Source organism: Phalacrocorax aristotelis, chromosome 2, assembly GCF_949628215.1.
Source record: "Phalacrocorax aristotelis chromosome 2, bGulAri2.1, whole genome shotgun sequence".
Taxonomy (NCBI): domain Eukaryota; kingdom Metazoa; phylum Chordata; class Aves; order Suliformes; family Phalacrocoracidae; genus Phalacrocorax; species Phalacrocorax aristotelis.
In genome coordinates, this window is record NC_134277.1 from 15,169,490 (window position 1) to 15,195,059 (window position 25,570).

The 25,570-nt window shown below is 38.6% G+C and overlaps 1 protein-coding gene across 2 annotated transcripts in view; it reads right to left on the reverse strand.

Annotated features, from left to right (window-relative positions):
* Window positions 1-25,570, reverse strand: part of CCNY (cyclin Y) — a 130,897-nt gene that overhangs the window by 52,336 nt on the left and 52,991 nt on the right. For both annotated transcript variants that reach the window (XM_075082426.1, XM_075082427.1), the window contains exon 2: window positions 1,819-1,893. In XM_075082426.1, the coding sequence (XP_074938527.1) occupies window positions 1,819-1,893 (75 nt within the window). The remainder of the gene's footprint in view (window positions 1-1,818; window positions 1,894-25,570) is intronic.

A 25,570-nucleotide genomic window follows, 5' to 3' on the forward strand; every position in this document is an offset into this window, starting at 1 on the left:
CACTGACTTAAGCTAAGTCAGTGACCCCTAAGCTCCACAGCAGGCTGTCAGAATACAACCCTACACACCCTGAAAAACCCTTATATTTTCCCCTTTACAAGCATTTTATTGCATTTTGGTGTTAGGCAACATCCTTGATCAGCATGATAACTCCTACAGCTCACTTGATTCCACAATGGGCCCAAAGTAGAGCCAAGCAAAATGCTTACTACTGTGAGTTGTCCCACCAGAACGGGATGGTTCTTGGCAGTATGTTAGCAGATAAATGTTTGCAGAACCTTTTTTTTTTTTTTTGTACAAGCAAGATAGACTTTGGATTTTTTTCCACTGTGACCAAGGATAGCTGAACAGATCTTACACTCCTGTTGATAGCATTTCTATTTTGTTTCACTAAATTAATCGTTCTCACTCAAAAATATGTTCATGGTATTACTTAAACTAGAACAAAGTTTCATAGGCCAACTATAGCATGTCACTTTAAAGATGCTTACAATTAACTACATACTGTAATAAATTAACCACTATTACTACAATTAAGAATGACCATCAGATCCAGTCAAAACTTTAGTTGTTGGACTTGGGAATTTTTTTTGTCCTTTTTTTTTTTAACAAGCAGTAATGAGAAACACGTAGCATCCATATGGGATTACACAGTTTCAAAACACTACAAAAACACTATAAAATAGACATCAATCTTCATAAAACAGTGTACCATGGAAATATTATCATATTTATTTTACAGACTACCAAACCAGATTAGAACGGTAAATCCCATCCAAAACCATGTAAGCCATTGACAGAAACAGGGCTGGATACAGAAGGACAATCTGAAGGGCAAGAAAGATACTCACACAATGCACTTTTCAATTAGGACCTAAATGTATATCCTCTTTGTTCTAGCCATGCTCAAGAATTAGCAAAAAATATACAGTATGTGAAAACTACATTATTTTTAAGTGATGTGTTTGACACTGCAATTTACTATGTAAATCAAAAATGGCATTTATAGGCAGCAGAAAGAAGGACAAAGAATTCATACTGAACAGTCAGAATTACAATGTAGAAACTGCTTTGAAAAGTCTTGGTAGCAAATAATGTGTTTAGCTTTGAGTATTCATCTACCTCTAAAACAACATGTCATACATGTCCAACAGGGAATGAAAGAGCCAGAATAAATGACTTCTATTCTACTAACTCTATCAAGAGGCTTGCTTAGCAGATGTAGTTCCAGAGGGATCATTCTGTCTATGAATAAAAAAAATACTCCAGACAAATACATGATTATATCAAATCCATAATGAGAGACAAAGACAGAAAGTTTGGGTGGGATAGGGTTGTGTTGGTGTTAAAATCTAGTACTGAGCTCATATACAGTATCAACTATATCAGAGGAAACTCCAGACGGTCGTCTTCGCTAAAGTAAGCTGCCATTTTCTCATTAATATACTCCCCACACATTTCCCAGAAGCTTGGCCTAATGTTCAGAGTTTTAAAAAAATCAACAAAGAGTTACACATAGAACTTCTGATTTAGGGAAAATATTTTAAAAATATATTAAGGTGTATCCGTATTTGTAGTTCTGATACAATGACTACTTGAAGCTTACAATTTCAGGACATGACAGGACTCAAACCTGTACCTTCTACTACATCTAACAAATAATTAGCTAAAGGTGTGACTTTGAACTCTAACATGATGCCTATAAAAGCCTCTCTTTTAGGGACAAGAATTATATATTAAAAGACTATCACATGCATTATAAGAAAGGGTTTAGAGATTACTGCAATAGCAAATACTGTAATAAATTCAGTAACCTACCATCTGTTTGCGATTTACTGAGAAATATCGTACTAGCCCGTGGATGATCTGATGGATTGAATTCCATGTTCAAATCTAGAAAGAAAGAAAGAAAGAATAGCACAAAAACATTTATGATTATCCAATGGTACACACAGATTTTCTCATTCTTTTTAATAAGACCAAGTTTACATACTTAAGCAGCTATGGCAAAACAAAATCCGTCTTGAGGCCCATTTTTTTATCCTTCTTCACACAAGTGGCTCTTTGGCATGCAAATCATTTGCATCAACACAGCTTTGGTATTAGACTTCAATTCTAAGGGCTGCTTTTGGATTAAAACAGATAAAGCAGCTGGAGAAGTTTGTACACAAGAAGTCAAGAATTATCCATTTACCATCAGCTTCTTCCCACCATGCCCCAAAGCTATTGCTACGTACAGGAACACAGCTTGTTATATGTAATTATAGAAGAATTAAGTATTATAAAACAAATATGCAACCTTCTGTTGATAGATGGTTTTCCAAGATTAGATGTGAATAACATAAGTAGCTATTGCAGCTGAATGTACACAAGTTAAGTCTAGGCCAGACTGTTTTTAATGGTCAAGATTACAAAAACATGGAACTTTCCTGATACTTCACAGATGAACATATTCCTTGCTGTGACAACTTCTAAAAAACCAAACAAAAACAAAACCACCCACCACCACAAAAAAAAAAAAAACAAACTCCAAAACCAAAGCAGTCCTAAAAAACATTTACCAGGTTAAAGATTCAAATTTATCACAGCTTATACAAAGTTCTATGAATGTTATTTTCCCTATCGAGGTTAAAATCCATTGAGTTTACTTGTTCCCAAATTCCACTCCACTACCAATTTGTTAAAACTCTCATATGCCTGCAACCACTTGAAAGCGTGCTACCAAAAATAGCACATCATTTTTTATCATTTTCTTGGCTCTCTCAACCTTAGTTCTCTTACATTCTCCTGATCTCTAGATACAGATTCTCTTGCATTTGGTGCAGGCATTTATGCGAGACTACATATGAGCACTGATATGTTTTTCTTCTGTGATTATCCCAGGCTTTCTACATTTCTCTCACTCCCCTTTCATATCTCTGTGAAAGCTCAGCAAAACTGGAATTTAAGCCCCAGGTCTTATGAAAACAAAACAAAGTCTTTTTGCCCAGGGGTCAAGTTCTCCTGTCTACAGCTTTCCCTGTTCCTTCACCATCCATCACCATACTCTCTTTTCCCTTTCCCTTGTATTTACGAATTTACTAGGTCTTACACTTCTCTCGGTTTTTTCTCTCCTGACTACACATCTCTCTACAAATGTACTTTCTATTTGTATTTTTCCCCTTTATGCTCTCTCGGTTTCCTTTTCACCTCCCTGCGTTCTGCAGTCCATAAGATGAGCAGCCTGACATGCTGCTAGTACCTGGACATAACTTTCCGGAATAAACATGATCTTACTTACAAGGAAGAACCCAAAACACAGAACAGCAATTCCTCCATTGGAAAGGGACTTATTAGTATTATCAAACCCACAAGGGGGTGGGGGGGTGGGCGAACAAAAAACCCCAAACCTAGGAATTAAGGGAAAGTTACTTTGATTTTCCCAGAAGCCACAGTCTGCAGCCAAGCTTGGCGAAGATTCTAGGAAGGTCATCTTACTACTAGAAGTTCTGACTTGAAAGGACTGTGAATTAGAAAAAATGTTTTCCTATGACTTTCTGCATCTTATTTAGAGATATAGAAGAAGAAAAAAAGTATCACCCATTGAGATAGATACTGCTGGTAAAGATGGTCTTCCATTTCAGGATCGTTTTTCCATTAAGCAGAACTCAAGATGCAATTCATTAAGTAAAGAGTAATCAGCATTTCAAAATGACAAAATACATTCAGTCAACAGAACAGGACTGGCAACACGAAACCGAACTCAACTTAGAGAACACTGCCTCTAAACAGACAAGCATTCCCTTCTTCAGGCCCAGGGAATTATCTGCCCAGGGAGTAATAACAACCCAGCACCAGCTTATAGTCTGCTTGCAGGGCTGAAAAGCAAGGAAAACCAATTGCCACATCTTGCAGTCAAGTTGCAACTATTTAAAATTCCTGTGTTATAAAATGCTATTATGCAGAAGCAGTAAACCAGCAGAGGACTTAAGTCTTTCTGGAAGAAAGCATGAACTACCAAAAAGCATTGGCTCTTGGATAAACCGTTATTCTTCAGACAGGAGCTGAAAGACAGCCAGCAAAATCCAATCTCAGCAGCTCCAGAGGCCAGACCAGGGATTTTGAACCATCTTGGAAGAGGCAGCTTACCCACTGCCAGGCCATGGCTCCTTCCCACTGCTGAACCCCACAAAGCACCACACGTCCTCTTCTCTCCACATCCCTTCTCTCACATCCTCCCAAGCAAAAGCAGCCATCAAGCACATCCGTCTTTCTCAGACTGCCTGCATAAAAATCAGAGGAGGAGGACATGGGTATGGGGAGCAGCAAAGCCTGACAGGGCAGGCTACCCAGCACAAGGTGGCCAGAAGACAACAGTGCTGCTGAGAGAGGCTGGCTCCCTGCCTCCCTTTGAGGAACAGCACAGGTCTTGTGGGCTTGCAGGCAGAAGCGCTGTTTGGTGCGTACCTGCAACTTGATCACTCCCAGCTCCTCTGGGGAAAAGCACTAGGCAAATCCAAGCATCCCACAGGCCACTGCTGGGACCACACCACTCCATGCCACCACTGCTGGCATGCAGGTGCATTAGCATGGATGAAGTTTCACAACACAGGAGTAAGATTTCAGTCTCTGGCTGATCTTAGATGGCTTAACTCACTGTATAACTTGAAAAACAATGCCTTTTTGAATTTGGCAACAAATTCTTACAGATCTGTTATTAGAAACCTTGTTACAGGAGAAGGACATCAAATGATATATACATATCTGAAGCTAGTAACTCATCACCAGAATATGAAAGATTTACCCATTTTGTAATGGAATAGCCAAAGATAAAGAGAGATTCAAACTCACACAAGCAATACTCTACTATTTGAAAGAGAGGAAAATGATAGCCAGAATTTCAATTATTGAAATCTGCACAAAAATGTTCTCCATTGCAGGCAGTCCGCTCTGTGACTCATCATAGGTTTACAAAGGAAAGATTTTAAGTCAGTACTTCTTCCAACACTCACCCCTGCACTCCAAAATCAGCTTTTACATGAAGAGTCACTGTCTCATAGACAGTCCAAATCAGAAATCTTTCACTGTGGATGTTCCTTCCAGTTAAATAGTTATGGAATATTTTCCAACATCTTTTCATAGTTCAAAGATTGCATTTTCTGTTTTTCAGTTCTAAAGGACTGTTAAATTATGCAAAATATAACTCCCATTCTGTGAACACCTAATCAGTGTGATGCCCCATGAAAATTTCAGAGATTTTGTCATCTCAGGGTTAGGAACCAAAGGTGTGTGTCTACATATGCATATATCTATATCTACATCTAATTAAATCAAACCTCATTTTTGTCTAGCCAAAGCAAAGTCAGCCTCAGGTACACTTCAGCTAAGAGGTCATGTGACTAACAATTCACAATTTTTGAGGACTTGGGCAAAACTAGAGTTACAAATATACTTAAGATACCATTCTCTTCCTTGTTTAGTAGCATGTCAAAGTAACAGTTATTATAATGGGCATTCTGATTTATAATGTCAAAATAAATTCACACCGTCTCCAAGAAAAAAAAGGTAGATTTTGCCTATAACTTAATTTGGTACATAACTGCACTGAACTTCAAGACAACCGCCAGAAGACATAATGAGATTCACCCTGGGCATTGTGGGAAACTTAGTTCCTAATGCCATAGTAGCTGCATTCAAAAATGGCCATAAAAAGAAGCAAACTGTAAAACAGTTCAGTTTCAGACTTGGGCTAAAGCCCAGGCAAGATTTTAAATCTCAAAACAAGATCCTAAAGAGCATTACTGAGACCAAAAATACTGAATACAGCCTCAGTTTGCACGTTTTAAAGGGTAAGAATAATGTTGAGATGAGTGTAGAAGAAAGCTACAAGAATGACAGGAGGACTGTAGAAAATGCCTTCAAATGAGAGTTCGAGTTCAAACTATTTAGCTGATGAAAAAGGAAAACCAGGAGGTGTCTGCAGTTCACATGGACTTTCACATGAAGAAGGATAAGTACTAGAAGCTCTCTCTAGCCTAGCACAAAACATATCAGAAACAGTGGAAAATGAAAGCAGAAACATCTTAATTATGAACTTGGATGAAAAAAAGGAGGATAATTAGGCACTGAAGCTCCACACCCAAGGAACTCAACTTATTTTGATGTTTTCCCATTCTAGAAGATTGCTTCAATCAAACATCTTTAGGCTTTAGTCCAGCATGGGTATTTAGGCTCAATTTGCAAATAACTACATGCGAGTTACTGTCTTATGATTCATATGCAGGTCAGATCAGATAATCCCAGGGGCCTCTACAGAAGTTCTACAAAATCTTAAGTAGCAGCAATATTTAAATTATTACACACAAAACCTCAGCAAATCCCAGTGGCACATCTGTAAACTTTCTAAAATCGCACCAAAGTCTGCTGCAATTCTTCAGAAAGAGCTGTGTTTTAAGACTTGTGGTCAGAATACATTGTGCAAGATAAAAACAGAAAAGGATGAGAGTAAATCTTTCATGACAAAATTTTAACAAACAAAAAAAAGTTTCTTCACCTCATGAGTCTGTTGAGATAGAAACACTCACCACAAGAGGATGAAGGATAGGTGCTGAAGCAACTTAACTACTGAGCAACACATATCAAAGCTTCTGCTGTGACACAAACAGGAAAAACCAACACAGTCACTGCTTTTATAACAGTGCACGTGGGCTGCTGCACAGGCAGCCGGTCTGAAAACGTGCTTATTTGATCAGAAAAATAAGATGTTATTTCCTTCCTTTTGAACAACGAAAGTCGGGCAAGTTTTCCACTGCCAAAGGTCTGATGCTGATTCAATAACAAATTGAAATCTAAACTGAGGAAGACACTTCTTCTAGGCTTAAACAGTTCTGAAGTTATCTGGTGAAATTACTTTCCATCCATCCCTTCACCCCTGGGACCATAGGCTATCACTGCCACTGCACAACCACCACTATCATTAAGGAAAGAGATAGTGTCACATATTAATTTAATGACCTTTCAGATGCTTAAAATTTAAATCAATGCATATTTCTTCTTCCCAGAAGATATTTTTTTCTTAGTTATTTAAAGGGACTTCAGGTAAGAAAAGAACAGACCCATCCAAGGCATGCCACAGGGTAAACTGCAGCTGACCAGGCACTACAAGAATTGGTTACCCTCTCTGCCATCTTTCCTCCAGCCAAAACCTGACGTTACAGAGCAACTCCCTGGTATGGCCTGGTGGGCGGAAAACAACAAACACACCACAAAGTTGCTTATCAAGAAATTAAAAGAATGCAAGTAGTAAGCAATGTTTGATGAAGCCCAACGCATCTCCAGGAAGCCTTTTGAAAGGGAAAACAATTGCCATGGGAGCAGAGGGAAAGGGAAGCACAGGTGGCCCGAGGGAAGGGGAAGCCTTTCACAGAGATGTCAAGGGCGGGGCTTTTGGTGCACCCTGATGCGGGCTGGGAACTGCACGGCCATGCCTCCCTCGCCTATGCTACCTCCACGGTACCAGCAGGACCCGAGATGTTATTTCTCCGGCTAGCAGAAAAAGTGAAGTTGTTGCTCCAGTGTACCAGCTCAGACGAACGAGCTGATACCATCTTTGGGAAGAGAAACAGGAACAGTATTCTCCAGGCCAGGAGATAAGTTTCCCTAGCATTGAACCTAGAAAAAATGCTGAAATACATTTCAAAAGTCTCATTGCACCTTATGCCTTTCTGCTTCTCTTTTACTCCGGTGGGCTGCTCCCCTCTATTAACAGCAATTAGCCATTTAAATGTTCAGTAATGAAAATATTCCCTTAAACATTATTATGTTGTTATAATTCCCTCAGGAGTTGGTAAGAGTTAAATGGGTACCTCAGCTAAGAGGATCTCCCTCATCTGTCTCTAGTCAAATGAAGCAAAAAAATCAAACATTACTTTCTTCAGCCTTGTTTCTTTGCTGTGTGTTCTTTTTTAAAGTAATCTCTCACCATTATTATCCATTTTCTTGGACTTTAGATTTATTTTAAATCACCATGATTTATGCAAAGAAGCCATGATACAATCTTACGTTTGGAAAACAGTATGACTAAACGTAGTAACTAAAGTTTCCATTTGAAACCTCTGTACAGTAACGTCTCTAAAACGTGGGATGTGCCAAGCACTGGGACTAAAATAATTCACAGGGATGGATAAATAAATAAAGCACTGGGATGATTTCTGTTCAGAATTTTTTATAGCTTTTAAGCCAAAATAGGACTGAATTGTATAGGCTGATTTCACTGGATAATACCAATAACTGCAAGTATTTTTACACTAAAGCTTCCAAGATGGGAGATGAACTACTAAAAGTTTTAGCTCATGCCATTCAAACATCATGCAATTGCAGCATGAAGATTTATCAGTATCAGACCACAAGACCTGTACCTTTGTACAGTACTTCATGCCTAGTGTAAGCAGCAACTAATCTACCCCAAATGAAAACGCCTCTCAGCTGTGTTACTGCCTGCAGTATTCTTGTAAGAACAAATGTTAATGATGATGTTCCAGTGCACTGTAACAGCGATTATGAAAAGAAAGTTGGAAATTGGAAGGCTTTCAGAAGGCAATTGGCTGGATGGGTAAACTCCTGGAGGTTTGGCTAGGTCACTGGAAAAACTTGGATATGATCTTTGTTACCCTGGAGCTACGCTATTCTCTGCGCACCATTCCAAGCAAACAACGGGCACGACATTTCTCAGCAAGCTCCCATTACACGGTGACTCTGTTCCAGGCTCCGCTCTGATCTCGGTCTTCGAGGAAGACACAGAGATATCTCATCAATAAAAGGAGCCCTCTGTGGCAAATAATGCTCGTTTCTGTACAGTTATTCCTGACCAGTCAGGCAAGTTACAACACAGAGCAGTTCTCATGGACACAGCTTTATTTATTTTCTCTTCTAGACAGAAAATCACATATATGACTTCTCACAGAACAAGGCTGAACAAGGCTTGTATCCTGGATTTTTAGTTTTGTATCACTTTTCAGGATTTGCATTCCCCTTCACAGCAGTCTCTCCCAACTAACTAGACACATCTCAAGAGCAAATTAAACCAAACCATCTGGCACCACCTGATATATCTCTTTTTTAAAGTCACCTTATATTTAGAAGATACCAATTGATAAATCTTTTCCCTCTCAGTTCATCTCTGGAATATCTTCCAGATACTGCATTTATTAGTTTTTGCTTTAACAAAATGAAGTTTAAAATTTTTATTGATATATAAGATATCAGAAGGTAAGGGAAAAAAAAAAAAGGCGAATGCATATCCATTCCCCCCTCCTCCCTGGAAATCAGAGAGGAAAAGACAATTACTATCCATTACATGAAGAATTCAGCATGGACTTTGAAAGCAACAGTTCTGTGCTATTATTAATTCAGGAGCGTCCCCATCGTTAAACGTAAGTGTCCATTGCAAAAAAACAAAGCCTAATGCAAAATATATGGCTGTGCATATGTATATTTACATCATACTCAAATAATGCTTTATGTTATACTGAAAAGCCAGGGAAGCAGGATTCTTCATTACAGTACCTTAAAACACCTGAAGTGTAAATAAAGTGAAATGAAATAATGGAATGCAGAACATGGTTCACTCTAAAGGCAGTTCTTTATGTCAAACTATCTTGACGTAAAGAACATCACCTTCCCTTCACTTATCTGAACAGAAAGCCAAGGCCAGCAAAGAGAAGCAACTTTTCAAACATGGTACCTTTAAAATTTTCCAGCAAAACCAGTTTCCTTTTAAAATCAGCAGGAGTAATGACAAGCACGTGTGTGCGCACACCTCGCTTCCTTCCTGCCAGCCTGCTCAAGACATGCTACAGCATAAGGGACACTGATAAATATTTAGTTGTAAACTGTCCTCCCAGAAAGCCTCCCACCAATGTTTTAAAGAGAATTAAATTCTTTTTTATGAAGTGTTCAACATAATCCAGCCCAAGAATCAAAACCAGACCCAAAACTTGTTCATATGCACGACATCCAGAAATATGAAGTGGACGTGTGCCAGAACACAGATAAACTGACTCCAGACACGAGGGACAACATTCCCTATGGCATTACTGGTTTTCATGAACAAAAATTCATTCTCAAACCCCATTCTCATTATACTGAGAGTAGAAACAGACTTTTAGAATGAAAAAATTACATCGGTACAGCAAGTGGAGCCCTGTGAGTCCCACACATCGAAGAGCTCGCACTGCTTCTGACACCTTGGCATGGAGTAGGAAGCAGGTTTCAGCCCAGCTGAGCCAGGTAGCCAGAGCAAGATCCCGCAGACACAGCAGCCTCCCTCAGAAGTCTCAGGTCTGCAACGAACCACCTGCCTCAGCTCATCTGGATGAACACACTGTCAGGGAAACACAGCGGAAGTCAAGCAAAGCTCATCTAACGCTTCCCACCGAAAGGCAAGGAAACATACACAAAACATTTCAGTTCTGCTTTTGGTATGCAATGTTGGGGGCAAGGCTTGCCATCCTTTTTCAGAAGCATGGTCTGCTCTGAATATTTTAAGTAATATAAGCAATACTATGAACACATTATTGCCACAAAACCTTTTTTACAATAATCATATGTGATTCGGTTGCCCTGAAGTAATGCACAATGGAAAGAGGAACTAGCGTGCACACTCTAAAAAGAGCATCTTGCTTTGCACTTCTGCACTTTGCTGTGCAACTCCCATCACTGCTCATTTTCTCACTTCCAACCTTTCCGTTTTGTTACTAAACATGGCTTTTTGGTGAGAGAACACAGTGCTTGAATTCCCCTATTCCACCTTCCCCCCAATAACCTTCCTCCACTAAATGACACAGAGCCAGCTAACGCACACTAGATGTGATTGTACCGGGACACATCCCTTCAGAAACACGGGCTGGCATCGCTTCATTCCAAGTGCATTTCTATGGAAGGCAGCAGAATGTCACTCCTTGGTTTGCTTCGCCACCTGCTTCCAGTGGGTTTTATTAACACCCTAACTACTGTCTGCTCTTGTCAATGTCATTTGTGCCCTGTGTAGCAACAAAAGAAACAAAGCTGCTGTCCCATTAACCCCAAACTGAAATTTATGCATTTCTCTAATGCCCCAGTGACACCAAGCACCACGAACGCCTTTTCTGTGATGCATTTTTACTTAACATACAGACCACTTCAAAATTAATTTACTCTGTCCTATTAGATCCAAAGGTAGAAAGAATGGAATAGAAACAGTTGTGTAAGCTTATGGGTTTTTTAATTATCAATAATTTTAAGAAAAACCAAACTTATTTTTCTTCCTCTAAATGTACCAGAATTACATTATGATTCACTTATCACTTACGATAATCATTTAACATGATACACGTGAAATCTTTTACAGATAAACACAGTATCCTTACAGACCTAAACAAATGACACCAGCTGTTGACATACCAAATTATTTTACTTGCCATTTCAAAACATTCAAACAGTACTACCATGCTCTCCACCAACAGAGGCCTCAAGCCATCAATGCCCCCAGTGAGGCTGGCTGCGATGCTGGCCACCCTTGCCACAGATTTAACCCAGAGGTTAGCAGCTGGCAGGGAATTATTTGTCACTGAGTCAAACACACAATACCAGTCAGCAGAAGTGTTGTTTTAACCTACAGTAAAGTGAACCAATTTTACTCAAAGACACAGATCAATACAAAGTCAGCAGCATAATCGTCATGATCATCTCACAGTTGAGCTGACATTCTAAACTTGAATCTTAGACTGAAGCATTATCTGCAGCTTTGCACCAAGGTGTATGCATTTCACCATTCCTATATACGCAGACATTATCGCCACGCGAATCGTTAAGAAACAGAATGACCCTAAGGATGTTTTATGTTCTGCAAATCAGGCATGGGAGTTTGAGCTGTAGCTCAACTCTCTCTCTGAAAAAAAGTAAGTTCAAAATAGTGACTCAGTTTCTGAGGAGCTCTCACACCAGCCCAGCAGAGCAGGTCGAGCTTACCCTTCCTCATTCCCTTACGGAAATTATTTTAATAAATGCCAGTGAAAATGGCATCTTTCCAGGATCTCTTCTTTTTCCTTTTGCTTCCTTACTGAGCAGCGTGACCTAAAGTTAAACTTATTTATCAAACAGCTAATTAGTAATCCATGAAATACAAACGGGAAAAGAATCTGTTCTTGTTTCTCAGAACCTTTAGTGCCAGTGTGTTACAAAACGCTTGTAAGGGTACATCTGTGACTTCAAGGGCAGCAGCTGCTTTTTTAATATGCAAAAATATAATTTGCAATCTTTTCTGAGGAACACTACAGGATACTTGGTAAACTACAATAATAGGCTTTCAATTTTCCCCCTGCAGATTTGTATTCACATGGCAACCAAATTACTGCATTACCAAGATACAGTGTTAAAATCAGTACTACATGCGGATTGCCACCTAAAACTGAAAAGTGACTGACATTAAATTAAAAACCTCTCTCATCGCTGAAGCTCTACATTTGTGCACATATGCAAAAGTCCATAAACACAACCAGCTAAAGCATTTGTGCATGTATATACACAAGCCTGAGCCACCGAGCACTTCCATTACCGAGCTGTTGCTGTCCCTAAGCCCGGGCGGCTTAGTCTCCTTGAAGTCGTATGGCAGAATGCGTACAATATAGCTTCCTCAACATATATACACTTCAGATGCAGCCATGTAATTCTTGCCCAGACTCCAGACACTATAGCTTCTGAAACCTAAAAACCTGTGACCTCCAGATACTTTGTCTGTCCTCAAAAAACCCGTAACTCACATTCACATGTCCTACACACCAAGCAAAGAAAAAGGAGCAAGAAGAGGGAAAAAAGATACATTAAAATTTTAATAAAACAATTGGAGATCTTTAATTGACATTTATTCTCAGTCTTTGATTGAGTTCTTTAATTGACTTTTGTTCTCAGAAGAGTCAGCTCAAAATCATTAAGTGCTGATCTTGGAGAAGCACCATATAACAACTGAATAGTCAACTGCAAAATTGTCCCTGTAGGAGGTACTATTTCCAAGTGATAAAAAGCAGTATATTGAAATCTTGTTTGCTGTGAATTTATAAGGATCTAAACCACTGCCATCCATCTTCATTTTGATCTACCGTGTTACTCTGAATACGTGAACAGCTCTAAAACAACCACAGAAAAGTCTTATATATTTACATTTAAATCAAAATCATAAAGAAGCCTTTTGTTCTTGTCCCAAACATGGACTTATTCCCAAAATTATATTGGCTCAATACCCAAGACAAGCAACATTCAGTCCCAGAGCAGTAATTAGTTTCAGATCCAATATCTTGCAACTCTCTAGCTCTTAATATAAGGGCCGGGCAACTAAAAAAGGGATAAAAGCAGCTTCCTATTTGTTTTTCTCCCAGTCATATGGGCACAGCCACTGCAAATAGTATTCAAGTCTTGAGCCTGACCTGATCAGCCACAGGTAATGCAGCCATTATAAACTCAGGCAGATAAAACCCTATCAGATCAAACTAAGAACCTGTGCTATTCATAAGAAGGGGGAAGGTCACTGTGAAACTGCAATCCAAAGACAGGATTAAACAAGGTTAAATTATGTACAGTACAGACAAAAAAATTGAAGGGGATACTAGTACTTCCATTACAGATGAGGAACGGGAATAAAGTCAACACATCACTAAAATCCTGGTACCATTTTGCACTTAGTCCACACCTCTGCAGATCAGACTCCAGGTCTCGGTCTATGTAGTTGGCCAGAAAAAGAAGAGCATATACGTAGGGACCACAGGACCATCTTGTCCAATCTTAATATTCCTAACTTTAGATGCCTAATTCAAAGCTAGTCCCTAGTTGCCCTACAGTCAATACAGCACACACCTTTAGAAGGGCATCTGTCCAGTGCCTCTTTGCCTAATCATGAAACGAAAATTTGGGATAGAAGAGATGCATCATACTCTAGACATGCTGACCCTTTATTTTTCCTGATACATTTCTTGACAAAGGTACCAGGGAATGAATTCAAAATATACATAAAGTGCTGCACTAACCCGGGCATAGTTGGCTATAGTTTGCTTCTGATCATTCACAATGATGCTATGTGCTGCTAATTTATTAAGCAGTAGCTTATTTCCAGATTATGGGAATTGTTCCATGTACCAAGGCTACTGGAAAAATACATGCAAATGTCAGACGCTATGTAATGTAACATTTTTGGATGAGCATCTCCTATTATTGCCTGGCAGGGAAATGCTAATTTAACTCACCAAGTTCAATTCTTTTGAGCTATTTTTTGCCTTAAATAGCTCAACGCTTTCAAATGCTCATAGCAAAATTCAGACCTGTGCTCAACCCATCATGCAGGTACATTGAATTTCTACCACAGAACAGTTAAAAATCACCTCATGTCAGTCTACAATACTGCTTTCAGAGTTGCTATGACAAAAGAAAACCAGAAAGACAATATATTAAATCAGAAAAGATAATACCTAAAGCAGTACACTAATCAGAATGATTTCATCAAGTCTCTTCCAAGACAATCTACTGAGGGAATCTACTAACAGCGAAGAATAGCCACAGCGTTAGCAATTTGTACTCCTGTCAGGAAGGCATTTAGTCACACCACAGATTAAATGTTTAAGCAATTGCTAAACAGACATGAAATTTTCCAATCTGAAGACCTATGTCTAATCTGCCAATAAGAAAAATGAAATACAGTGAGTCATTCCAGTCAGGACAGCAGTTCCTCCCTTCAAATCTCACCAGAGGTTTTTTTTCATTAAAACATGACAGCTGACATCACAGAAGTTTTACTGGCAAGTGCTGTACGTACAGAAGCAGATATTCAATCAAACTCTGACTGCCCTTTAAATGTGAAAAAAACTACAATTTCATACATTCAGGAATCACCACATAAAATGAACATGTGGTATTTACCTGAAGGTCCCACTCTTCTGAAGAACCTATCTTTAACAATATTGCCCTGATATTTAAAGTACCTGGATAAGCAGAGGGAAAGTCAAGCAGATTTTTGTAATGGAATGTTACGTGTCTCAGACTTTCTGAAGTTCCTTAAAGGAATAACAAACATTTGCATAATGATACAACCTACCTGGGCTTCCAGAAGGCTTTAACAAGGTCACCTGCTTCTGAAACTAAGCAGACATTCAGCACTCAAAAAGGCCATGCACAAATTGCTTAAAAGATGGGCCATGAAGCAGAGGATGAAATGGTCACTTTTCAACAACTGTTCTCTGTTGGTTTTCAACACATTCAAAACCATGAAGTGAGTTTAATAAGACTGCAAAGTCTATAGATTATAGGATGTAACAGAGCAAACTAGCAACAGCTATGAAAAATGTCTGTTACTGGTCAGCAAAATGGCAGATGTAGATAAAAGTAAAAAAACAGGGCACAAAGGAAAAAAGTTCTAAATTAATCTTCAAAATTATGAGCTTCAAATACTCATACTCAGGAAATACGCTGTAGGAACTGGGGACAAATGCAATTAGTATGGACAGATTCAAACCACACAAAAGAAGGAGGCTTTTCAGCAACACTAACACTGCGGAACTACTTTCCACAAGACACCGAAGTTCCTACAGTTTCAAAGGGTTCAAGAGGGGTTAGACAGGTTCCTGGAAGACCAACTCTTTAAGAATTGCAAAGTATATAGTAACTGCTCAGGCAATTTTAGGACAACTAGGAGTTCTGAAGAACTATGGGTACATTTATCTGTTTTATATCCTGGCATCAGCTCCTGCAGGAGACGGGACAGAGGGCCAGGCAGAACTTCAGTATAACCAACACTGCTCAGGTTAAAATCCTGTTATGTTGTAATCTGATAGACTAGAAAAATAAACAGCTTAAATTAAACCAAATAGGTCCTTTGTCTTTGAGAGCTACCAAAATATCTGAAGTAGCTAATCCCAAAGCAGGGAATTTACTAGAGCAGTGTGTACTTTTTTTAAGTAAGGAGAAAAGCTGTCATAGCCTAGTAGTTTATCATCAACTAACTTTTTTCCACTGCTGTAGTTTTGTCAGCTTTCCAGCATCAGATTTATTGCAGCATATGGACTTTCATCCTCAGAGAGCACCAATCAGACATGCATTTGTCCTTCTGGTAGCTGATGTTCTGGAAAGCAGAAGGAAAGGGAGGTACTACATGCCTTGTGCATCGACCACAGGAACCAAAATAAAATGAGTCAGAAGCAAAACAAGCCCAAACCAAATTTTCAGTAAGGGTCCAATTATTCATCTGCTGCAGGCTATGCTACTGCTCCAGTTAACTCTCAGGTCAGTGGATTGCTGTGTTGCAGTTCTTCTGGTTGGAATAATGCTAATTCCTATCTAACACTATATACACATGTTGATCCACTGCAAATTGCCTAAGGATCTGGACCAGCCCAGGAAGAAGTGGTCACTAACCTTCTTTTTCACACCACTGTATACCTAGACTGAAGCCATATATTAAAAACCATACATCTCTGATTTGTAAAACAATTACTAGAGTTGCTAGTTCTGCAGAAAAAATTTAGAGTACTTTTGGGTAGAGAAGAACAGTGGCTTTAGGTTTTGCGTTTGGTGTTTTGGGTTGTTTTCCTCCACATGTCACTCTGAAAATAGATGAAATGCAGAGGATTTTGTAGGCCCCTGCTATCTGTGAAAGGAACAGAAGAGGGATTTCAGCTTTCATCTGGGTTGCTTTGCTTATTATGCTCTCTGTATTTTGCAGAGGGCAGCTGCTTCTAATAGGTGAAATATCATGAGAAACAGGAAAGCAAGAGTATGAAATAAAGTAAAGAAGAGAAACTTAAAATCAGAAATAGGAAGAAAAAGAGGCACTATACTGGACAGGCGATACTGTGTAAAGCACAGGGAAGATAAAAGCTGCAACAGCTAGTAGAATACCTAAAATGCAAAAGCCTATTCAGAAACAGGCAGGGGAGACAACCAAACCACAGGGAGGCAAGGCAATGGCTCATGAGTTAGCATCTAATAGCTTTTGTTGAACACTTTTGACTGATACTTATTAAACGTATTATTCAGCACATAGCTTATAACGCATTTACAGTACAAAGTGAGGCTTTGAAAAAGCCTTGGATGTAAGGAGGGACTGGATCCCAGCTCCACCAGAGAGCCAACACCAGAAGCACATCGCTGCTCAGCGAGAGGCAGAGAAACTATTAACACTTCAGTAAACACAGATCAAAACTGCCACTGCTTTTTATACAAGCCAAGACCTCGGTGGAACTATTTTTTGTCAATATTTTTCAAAGTACCACAAGTTCACACTTCTAAAAAGTAACAGGTTTTCGATGCAAAGAAATGTAGTGGTTTCATTCTGACACACACTTTTAAAAATAGAGATTTCCCACATTTTGTAAGTCATGACCATTGCCAGCTAGAGAGACAAATCACAAATGTAAGAAAACAAAAAAGTTTTTCTCTTATGAGGTTTAAATTTTCCCTTACTGCTTTAAATTTCTTCAAAAATGTTGGAAGGCACAATGTGGCCTTACTATTTAAAGACCTGACTGACCTCTGACCACCTGCAAAAAGACAAGAGGGTTGTCTTTGCCTGCCTGCCCATCATTTGCATCCTAGTGGTGCAGAAAAATTACTTGACTGAGCAGAGTTTCACCTACTCTATGCTCAGTTTGGAACCAATCTGTACTTCATCCTCACCACCCCTCACAAAAATACCCTGCTACTTTTGCTGTAATAATACTGAAAAATTTGGCAACTCCCATCCTCCTTTTATATAAGGAGAAGAATTAATTTTACTTTGCTGTTTGTACTTTGCCCTAGCGACATGAAACACACACAGGATTTGATTATATAATCTCCAGATATGTGGGAGGGATTTGGAGCTTTGCCTGAAAACCTGCCACTTCTTACACATTCAAAAGCGCGACAGCATGTTTTTCCAAAGTACACATCCATGTAGCTGAAATCACAATTTAGTTCCTTCACTCTGTATCATCAAAAACATTACCAAAAAATCAAAAGTCACACAGGGAGGAGAGTAAAATTAAAAAAAAAAAAAAGATTATGCACAGGACATTATTCAATCACATGGGCTTGGCCCTGTTGTAAATGAGAAGAGCTGTAAAGAAGTTAATGGATTTACATCAATTTACACTATCCAATAACTTTAGTGGTTTCAGTTCAAATACCAGCAGATCAGTCACTGTAAAATACAGCCACCAAAGTTGACATTGACGTCACTGTTGTTGGCAGCTTTTTCTGAGAATCTGTGGACTGGCTGAACCTTAGCCTTTTTCAACAAACACTCAAGCACATAACACATCAGTAGTTCCAGTGACAGCAGTGCTAGACAGGTCTTCCTGCTCCCTTTATCTATCAGTCTTCACTGTGCCTTGGTCTTAAGGCAACTGGAAGTCTTCCAGGTATCAGTGAAGTCAGTCTATTTTCACCCACCAGCAATAGGCTAAGATTTTCAAAAATACCACAGAAAAAAATTGTAAAACATACTTTTGCAATACTAAGGAAAGTCCCAATTATTCTATTTGAAGACTCACAAAACTGAAGAAAAATACAGGAGAGAGACAAGGTTCAACTTGACATATTTTTACAGCACAAGTACTAGCAAGGTGAATCTAGCTGAAAGGTACCAGCCTTTGAAAAAAAATCATTAGCATCACCTTTTTTTTCTGTTTTTCAACCTTTAAAACTTGATGCTGTCTCCAATCTGTCTGACTTCAAAAGCAGAAAATGATTTGTCCTCAATGCAATTACATCTACATACTAAAAATCACTTTATGACTGTTTTTAATTTTGATGTTTTTTACATTTCTTCTTTGAGATATGCAGATGAAAATCCCACAACTGGTCGCCAATTTTCTCTTATTTATATAAGTGGAAAATAGCTAATCTATTCCTGAAGACTTTTTAAGTTCCTAGTCACTTTTCACCAATGTCGACAAGAGATGCCCTAAATTATTTTGATCAGCTGAATATGGAAATATATTCTGCAAGTTCACAGTAATTAATTTCTTCAAAATACCAGGATGATTGAAGAAATTACAACAATTTTTGAGACACCCATCTCAAAGGTTTGCCATGGGCCTCATGCCTTGGCTTTGGGTACACACATTGTCTTCCACAGCACCCGTACTCCATCAGCCACCACTACTTCTGCCATTGCCTTTTCTTCAGCACAAAAAAGGGAAGGTTGTCATTACAGTCAAGACAAAAGGCTGGGACTCCTGAGATTCAGGGTAAGCATTTAACTCTACCAGAAACTGTGAATTCATAAATAATTCTCCTGGATTCCTAACCCTGGTGTATCGACTCACACTTTTACACCTTTTAGAAGGATGATTGTTTCCTGCTGTAAGTATGCCACATAGCACCTCAAGGCTCATACAGCAGTCTGTAAGAGACTGTCTGCACCAAAGCAACACAAATTAATTTCACATCAATAGCCATGTATAATGATTCAGGGGAAGAGTTTACATAAAGCTTACAAAAACGTTCAGATTTTAAGAAGTGCTACTAAGACTGCCATGTCTTAGAGTGCCTTAGTCTGTCCTTTCTAAAGAGGACCTTAGCATATACCCACCAAATTAAGATGACTGACTACAACATCTGTACTTAAACTACTACTCGAAGGACTAATGAGAATGGTTGAAAAAGCTACTTTTCTTAGCTGTCTAAGAAAATGAGTTTGGAGACTGGAAGATACCCAATAAGGCAAGAGGACAGACCTAACACTGGCAGGCTTTGGGCATGTTTGAGATGGAGAAGAGGTGAACATGGGTGTTCGTACAAAAGAATCTTGGATTTTCCACCCAAGCCAAAACAGTATTCCAGAAGAGGAAACACAGCAGAGGGTATACACTTTTGCCTAATCTGGGTATATTCTATACCATTAAATAAATAGCAATGATGTCCTAAAATACTGTAGAGGTATAGGTGACACACAACACACACCTATATGTGTGGATGCAGTGGATGCCCCAGAAAACCAATATGGATGGAGATCTGGGACACTGCGGTGTTTAAGCCCCAAAATACCCTGGAAGTCAGCACAGATCTGAGAGTCTAAGGCAGTCGGGACATAAAGCTCCAGTCTGTGACAGGGTAACAATAAGCCTAAAACCAGGAAATCTTTCAGACATGCAAAGAAGGAACAATTCCATGGCCTTCTGAGACACAGAAAGCATAGCAGATGTCCCAGAACTGCTGAGACCTTGAGACTGAGAACAGGCTGAGGAGTATTCAAATAGATCAGTGTCAGCTCCACAGAAAAAATGACCAGTCAGATCAGCTCTGGAAAAGACAGAAAACTGCCAGTCAAAATTCCTGCATTTCTGTCACTGGGTGAATCCCTCACTGCATGAATAAGTTTCCACTTCTCTGTTGCTGACACTCTGCAAAGAGCAAGCATGCAAAGAGCTACATTTACGGTTTTAGTAACTCTACAGGCAGACCATGTTGGCCTACTCCCATCACACAGCAGAAGACTGTTCCAGATTTCCCTGAAAATCTAAGAGGATTACATCTTTCTCTCTGATATGCCATAAGCTAATTTTTTTTTTCACTTTTATTCTACATTTGTCACGTTAGTGTCAGAAGAATCATATATTTACTAACAGAGGGCATACTTTCCAAGCCACCACTTTGTTCGCTTGTGATTCCAAGGTGACCTTAATATTCTACCAAAGAGAAGCGAAGGTGGTCTCTCAAAAGTTCTGCAAATTTTTCTCACTATTTTTAACTGTCATAAGAAAATCTTTCTCTTTGCTCTCCCTCCCACTTCTCTTCACTAGAAAAATTTCATATCCATTCTGTAATAAATTAGTATGTCTCCAACTGTCATAAAGTAACACATATACAATCAAGTGGAAAATTGTTCCCTTCAATCCATCACAGAAAGCAATAAGCAATAGAGAGGAAAAAAAAGGAATTATTAGAACAGAATAGGAGCTTGCAAAATATCTTTATTTACCTCCCTTTCTTTTACCAAGATCAATTTTTCTTATTGGATTTTTCCAAGGGGAAAAAAAAAAAAAAAAACAACACAACAGTCCCAACAGAGTTTTTTAAAGCTAATTTTGTATTTCCTGGAATGAAAAAAAGCACGTGAATACAAGTTTTTGCCAGCTATGTGTAACCTCTGAGCATTATAAATTTTACCATTTTTTTTTGCCATTTACAGAGATGACTGATTGTATATTTATTTTCCTTAAGATGTATGCTTTTCTGTCAAACAAAACTCTGAACAGAACTTTTTTTAAAGTTACAAATGAACACATCAGCAAATGAAGTGCAGAAGCCTTAAGATGACAGCTAACCTGTCTGTTTATGTAAATGACACATAACAGTAATCCACACTGCTCTATCTTCACTGTACTCACAGAATCTAACCCCCGTTTCCCCATTTTCTCACTTCATTTCCCACTTTCTCATTTCTACACTGGCAATTCCAAGCCTCAATTATCTTCTATTCATAAAGGGAAGAACTCAGCAGTAAAGGCACAAGAAACAATAGACCTGCACAGAGAACTGAATTCCACCACAGTCAGTTATCTCAAGCCTTCATTATATGTACGCAGATGAAGGTGCATACAGTTTACTGGTAAAGGCCCTTGATTAAATCTAAATTAAAAGAGAAGCCCATCTTACCATTATTATTTGATTTCTACTCAGGCCAAAAGCAGAGCTTGAAGAAATATCTTGCTATGGAATACCTTCTTTCTAGTTCACTCCAACACCTCCTGCAAATATTTAGATTCTCAACACTACTGGTGCAGTCTGGTGCCCACACAGCTGCTATCCTCCATCCAAGGGTTTGCTCTGTTCCCCTGAGGAGATTATTTGTCTCTTAATTAAGCCATTTGTGTACACACATTATTTTGGGAAGTAGTAGTATTATCCCACTGTTGGAAAAATTAACTCTTCTGCTCTCGTTAGTGCAGAATTAAACATTGTGACATGTTTTGGATAAGTTACCCTTCAAGCAGGACTCAGTTACTACTTGGTCTTCAGTAAACCAAACAAAAAAATTAACAAGGGTAACGTTATCAAAAAATTATCAAAAGTTGTCATCAAAAGTAATCCCTTCTGCAATCAATATGATAGTTTCTTCATCTCCAAGTCATCTAATTAGTAGTAGCTGGTTATCGTCCAACGCTTACCACTCTATTGCTTCATCCCAACACGTATTTTACCATTCTCCCCCCTTATGCATGTCCCATTCCATCCAAGCATGTGCTCTGATACATCCTTTCACAATAGCTTCCAACGCTGCCAGGCTTTGAATGTTTTTTCTGATCACATCTTACTAGCTAATAAAACATTTGGAGAATGTCTGTCTAAACACTGTCTAGACCACGATGGGCTAGAAAATCTTAGCCAGAAGATTCCACTCTCTGTATTGAAATGTGGAATATGTGCACTTTGCAAGTCCCCACGCCTTGACTTCAGACATAATTGTACAGGGGAAAAACCTGAGAAACACAAAACACGGAACAGTTACAAGTCAGTAGAAAATACATTTTTGAGATGATCAGAGGGTGCCAAACAGCAGCAGAACACTGTATTTGGAACAAATTCAGTGTACTAGCAAGCTGCATCCTGGAGGTTTCTCCAGGAATTTCTACTCAGCTGCTGTGGGGAAACACTCTTGGCTCTGCAAAAGGGCAGCTTGCAAGATGGGAGAATGTAGCACAGGCCCTCACAAAGACCTCCTGTCCTGCAGGGAAGAGACTCAGAAAAAAAAGTTCATGATTCTCCTACAAATTCAAGGTGAGGTGCAAATGTGAATAGAAGGGAGAATAACAGAAAGAAGCCTAAGCATAACATAAAACTGCTCCTGTGCAGTGCTAGACAGAAGTCTAGAACGGCAGTTGTTAATACAGCTCTAAAACCCGGTACTGGTGTTTGGTGAGAAGAAATTTCATACTTTCATTTCCAGAAGTTTGTGAATAATATTGTCCTACAGTTTCCTCTGACTGCCAAAGGTGTGTTCCACAATAAACTCCTGCATTGCTGTTGCCAGTCAAAGCTGGGGCAGAAATCTATGCAAGACGAATGGGAAGGAAATTAAGGATCAAAGAAAGGTATTTAAATTAAAATTTTCTCTTTTTAAAAACTAACCATTAAATAACTTGGAAGTTTTGTCTGTCCTAGGCTTAGGTGTCAGGGTGTTTGCTTAAGTTTTCCCTTACATTTTCAACTAATGCTTTAAAAAGGTTCAATTGATACAAGTTGCTGGCCAAATGTTCAACCAGTTTGTGGCAGTTACGGCTTCTTCTGCAAGTGCAGAAGCTACGTTCATTAATATAACTGAGTGAAGAAGTCAGATTTGACTTGAAAAAGGAAAGTGTGCTTAGTCTATGAATAAAACCAATATAACATAAATCATTAGTTCTAAAAACCAGAAGGATAAAGGGTCTAAAATCAATACAACAATAGTCACTATGTCTTGCTCCTTAACAATTTAGTTGAAAAACACATGAATACTTTCCTTTTCTTGCCATTCTTAGTATATGGGTTACTTTATCCAGTAAGACAGTTTTAACTGGTTTTGTGCATTTCTTTTAAATCCTAAACCCCTTGCAAATAGAGCTTGACATACACCACATTTAAAGCAAGTATGTGTTAGCACTGTTTCAAGTATATATTTTTATTTTCATCAAGCACAACTATCCCTACTGACACCGCGGAAGACAGCATCAAATATCACCAGCAGTTATCCTTGCTATACATCAGACTGCTTATCATTCTGAAGCAGTCAGCATATTGTTAGCGATACATATAGCTTGGGGAACCTTATTCTCATGTAAATAAAAAAATTCATTTAGCATCTCCTAACAGAAATATAAAGATTAACCTATGTAGTTGATTAAACTATACAGTTGCTTATCTCACCTGTATATCCTTTTCTCTGGTCAACAAAAATAATTACTACATAAAACAGATCCAATCTATTCTCCCTTAGAAAACTGAAAATACAAAACATGAATCTAAATCCAAGTTTCCAATTTCCTTATTTGAATAAGAATTTAGATGCATCCTTACTCAAAATAGCATCCTATTTTTTATTACTCCCTTCTAGACTTTGTTCAAATTTTGAAGTTCATTGCAACATAGCTTCAATGATCACAACACCCATCTTGAGAACTACCATAGAAAAACATATTCAAACATTTATACCACTATCTACAGTTATAACATACATTTTGGTCAAACTCCTCCAAGAGCAAGTTTCTATTAATAAACAACTGAAAATAGAAAGTAAAGCTTGCTATGTAGAACCTCATTTCTTGTACTGCCCCTTTGAAATTCATCATGCATTACAACTAGTACTGCACAGTTAAATAGGAGTTCCTTGTTAATTTTAATTTGCATCAAGTTAACTGATATTCCGTTATCATTCAGCCACGCTACAACACTGGCTAGAGAATACGCTGTTGTTTTTAATCTACAATGATCAATAGCATGAATGACTGTCAGAAAACTGGCAAATCACAAAAGCATATGTTGTGGTTGTATCGTTTCATATGGAGATGTCACCAATTAATGGTGACATGAGTGAATAGGAATACCTGGCTTTCTCACTTTCCAGCTTCGGTACCTTGATGCATTTTCATTTTTTACCTCACCAAAACATTTTAGACCGTTCAGGTGTCAGTGAAAGATGTTCCTTACTCCTTCGAGATTTTTTTTTTTTTAAACAGGATTATCATTAGATCCTTGAGTAAATTCAGGAAGATTTTTCAATTAAAAATTACACAGTCTTTCTGTTAGGTGATGTCTTTTTCACCTTTCTTGAATTCCCACAAGTCTATTAGCTCTGAGGAACAACAGTACATTAAGTTAGTAAGTTAAACAAACAAACAAAAAAAAGCACGGGGAGGTCTTTCTCCATTCTGTTTTATTTTTCACAAGGAGCATGCAAAGACAATTCAAGAGGAAAATTAGGATAACAAGTGCCTGCAATGTACAGAAAGCGCAGGAGAAACAAATTCAACAGGGAACAGAGACTGAGCGAAGTATATGAAGGAAAAGGGAAAAAGGTTCAATTGTACCTCTCATCAAGCATTTCTCTAATAATTGATTTTTAGCATCATCCTGATAGCTGGTAACAGGCTGCAGTGACTGAAAATGCAGATGAAAAAAACCATTGCCCATTCTCCTGATGCAATTAAAAGCTTTGCTCTTGGCCCACTCTACTAGGTTGATCAGCAACGCAAAGACAAAAAGACTCCCTGTGGGACAGAACATTGGACTGCTCCTGAGTCATCCTCTCAGATCGGCCAACGACTCTCACTACATGTCTCACTGCATTTACATTGTCATGCACCTTTTCAGTGCCATGAAATTTAAAACTGTCTTTTTTTTTTTTTTGTCTTGAAGGCTGAGAAAATCTTGCATTGAGAAAATACAGTCCTGGAATCTGGAATGGAAATTCAAAGAAACCAGTATTTGACTAAATCTCACCTTTTTTTCCCCCCCTCTCATTTTAGTCAGTGGAAGGCAGCAAATGGTGCACCACAGAAAAAAATATCAGAGGACCAAGACGGCAGAAGTTACAGGTAACTTAGCAATTAGGACA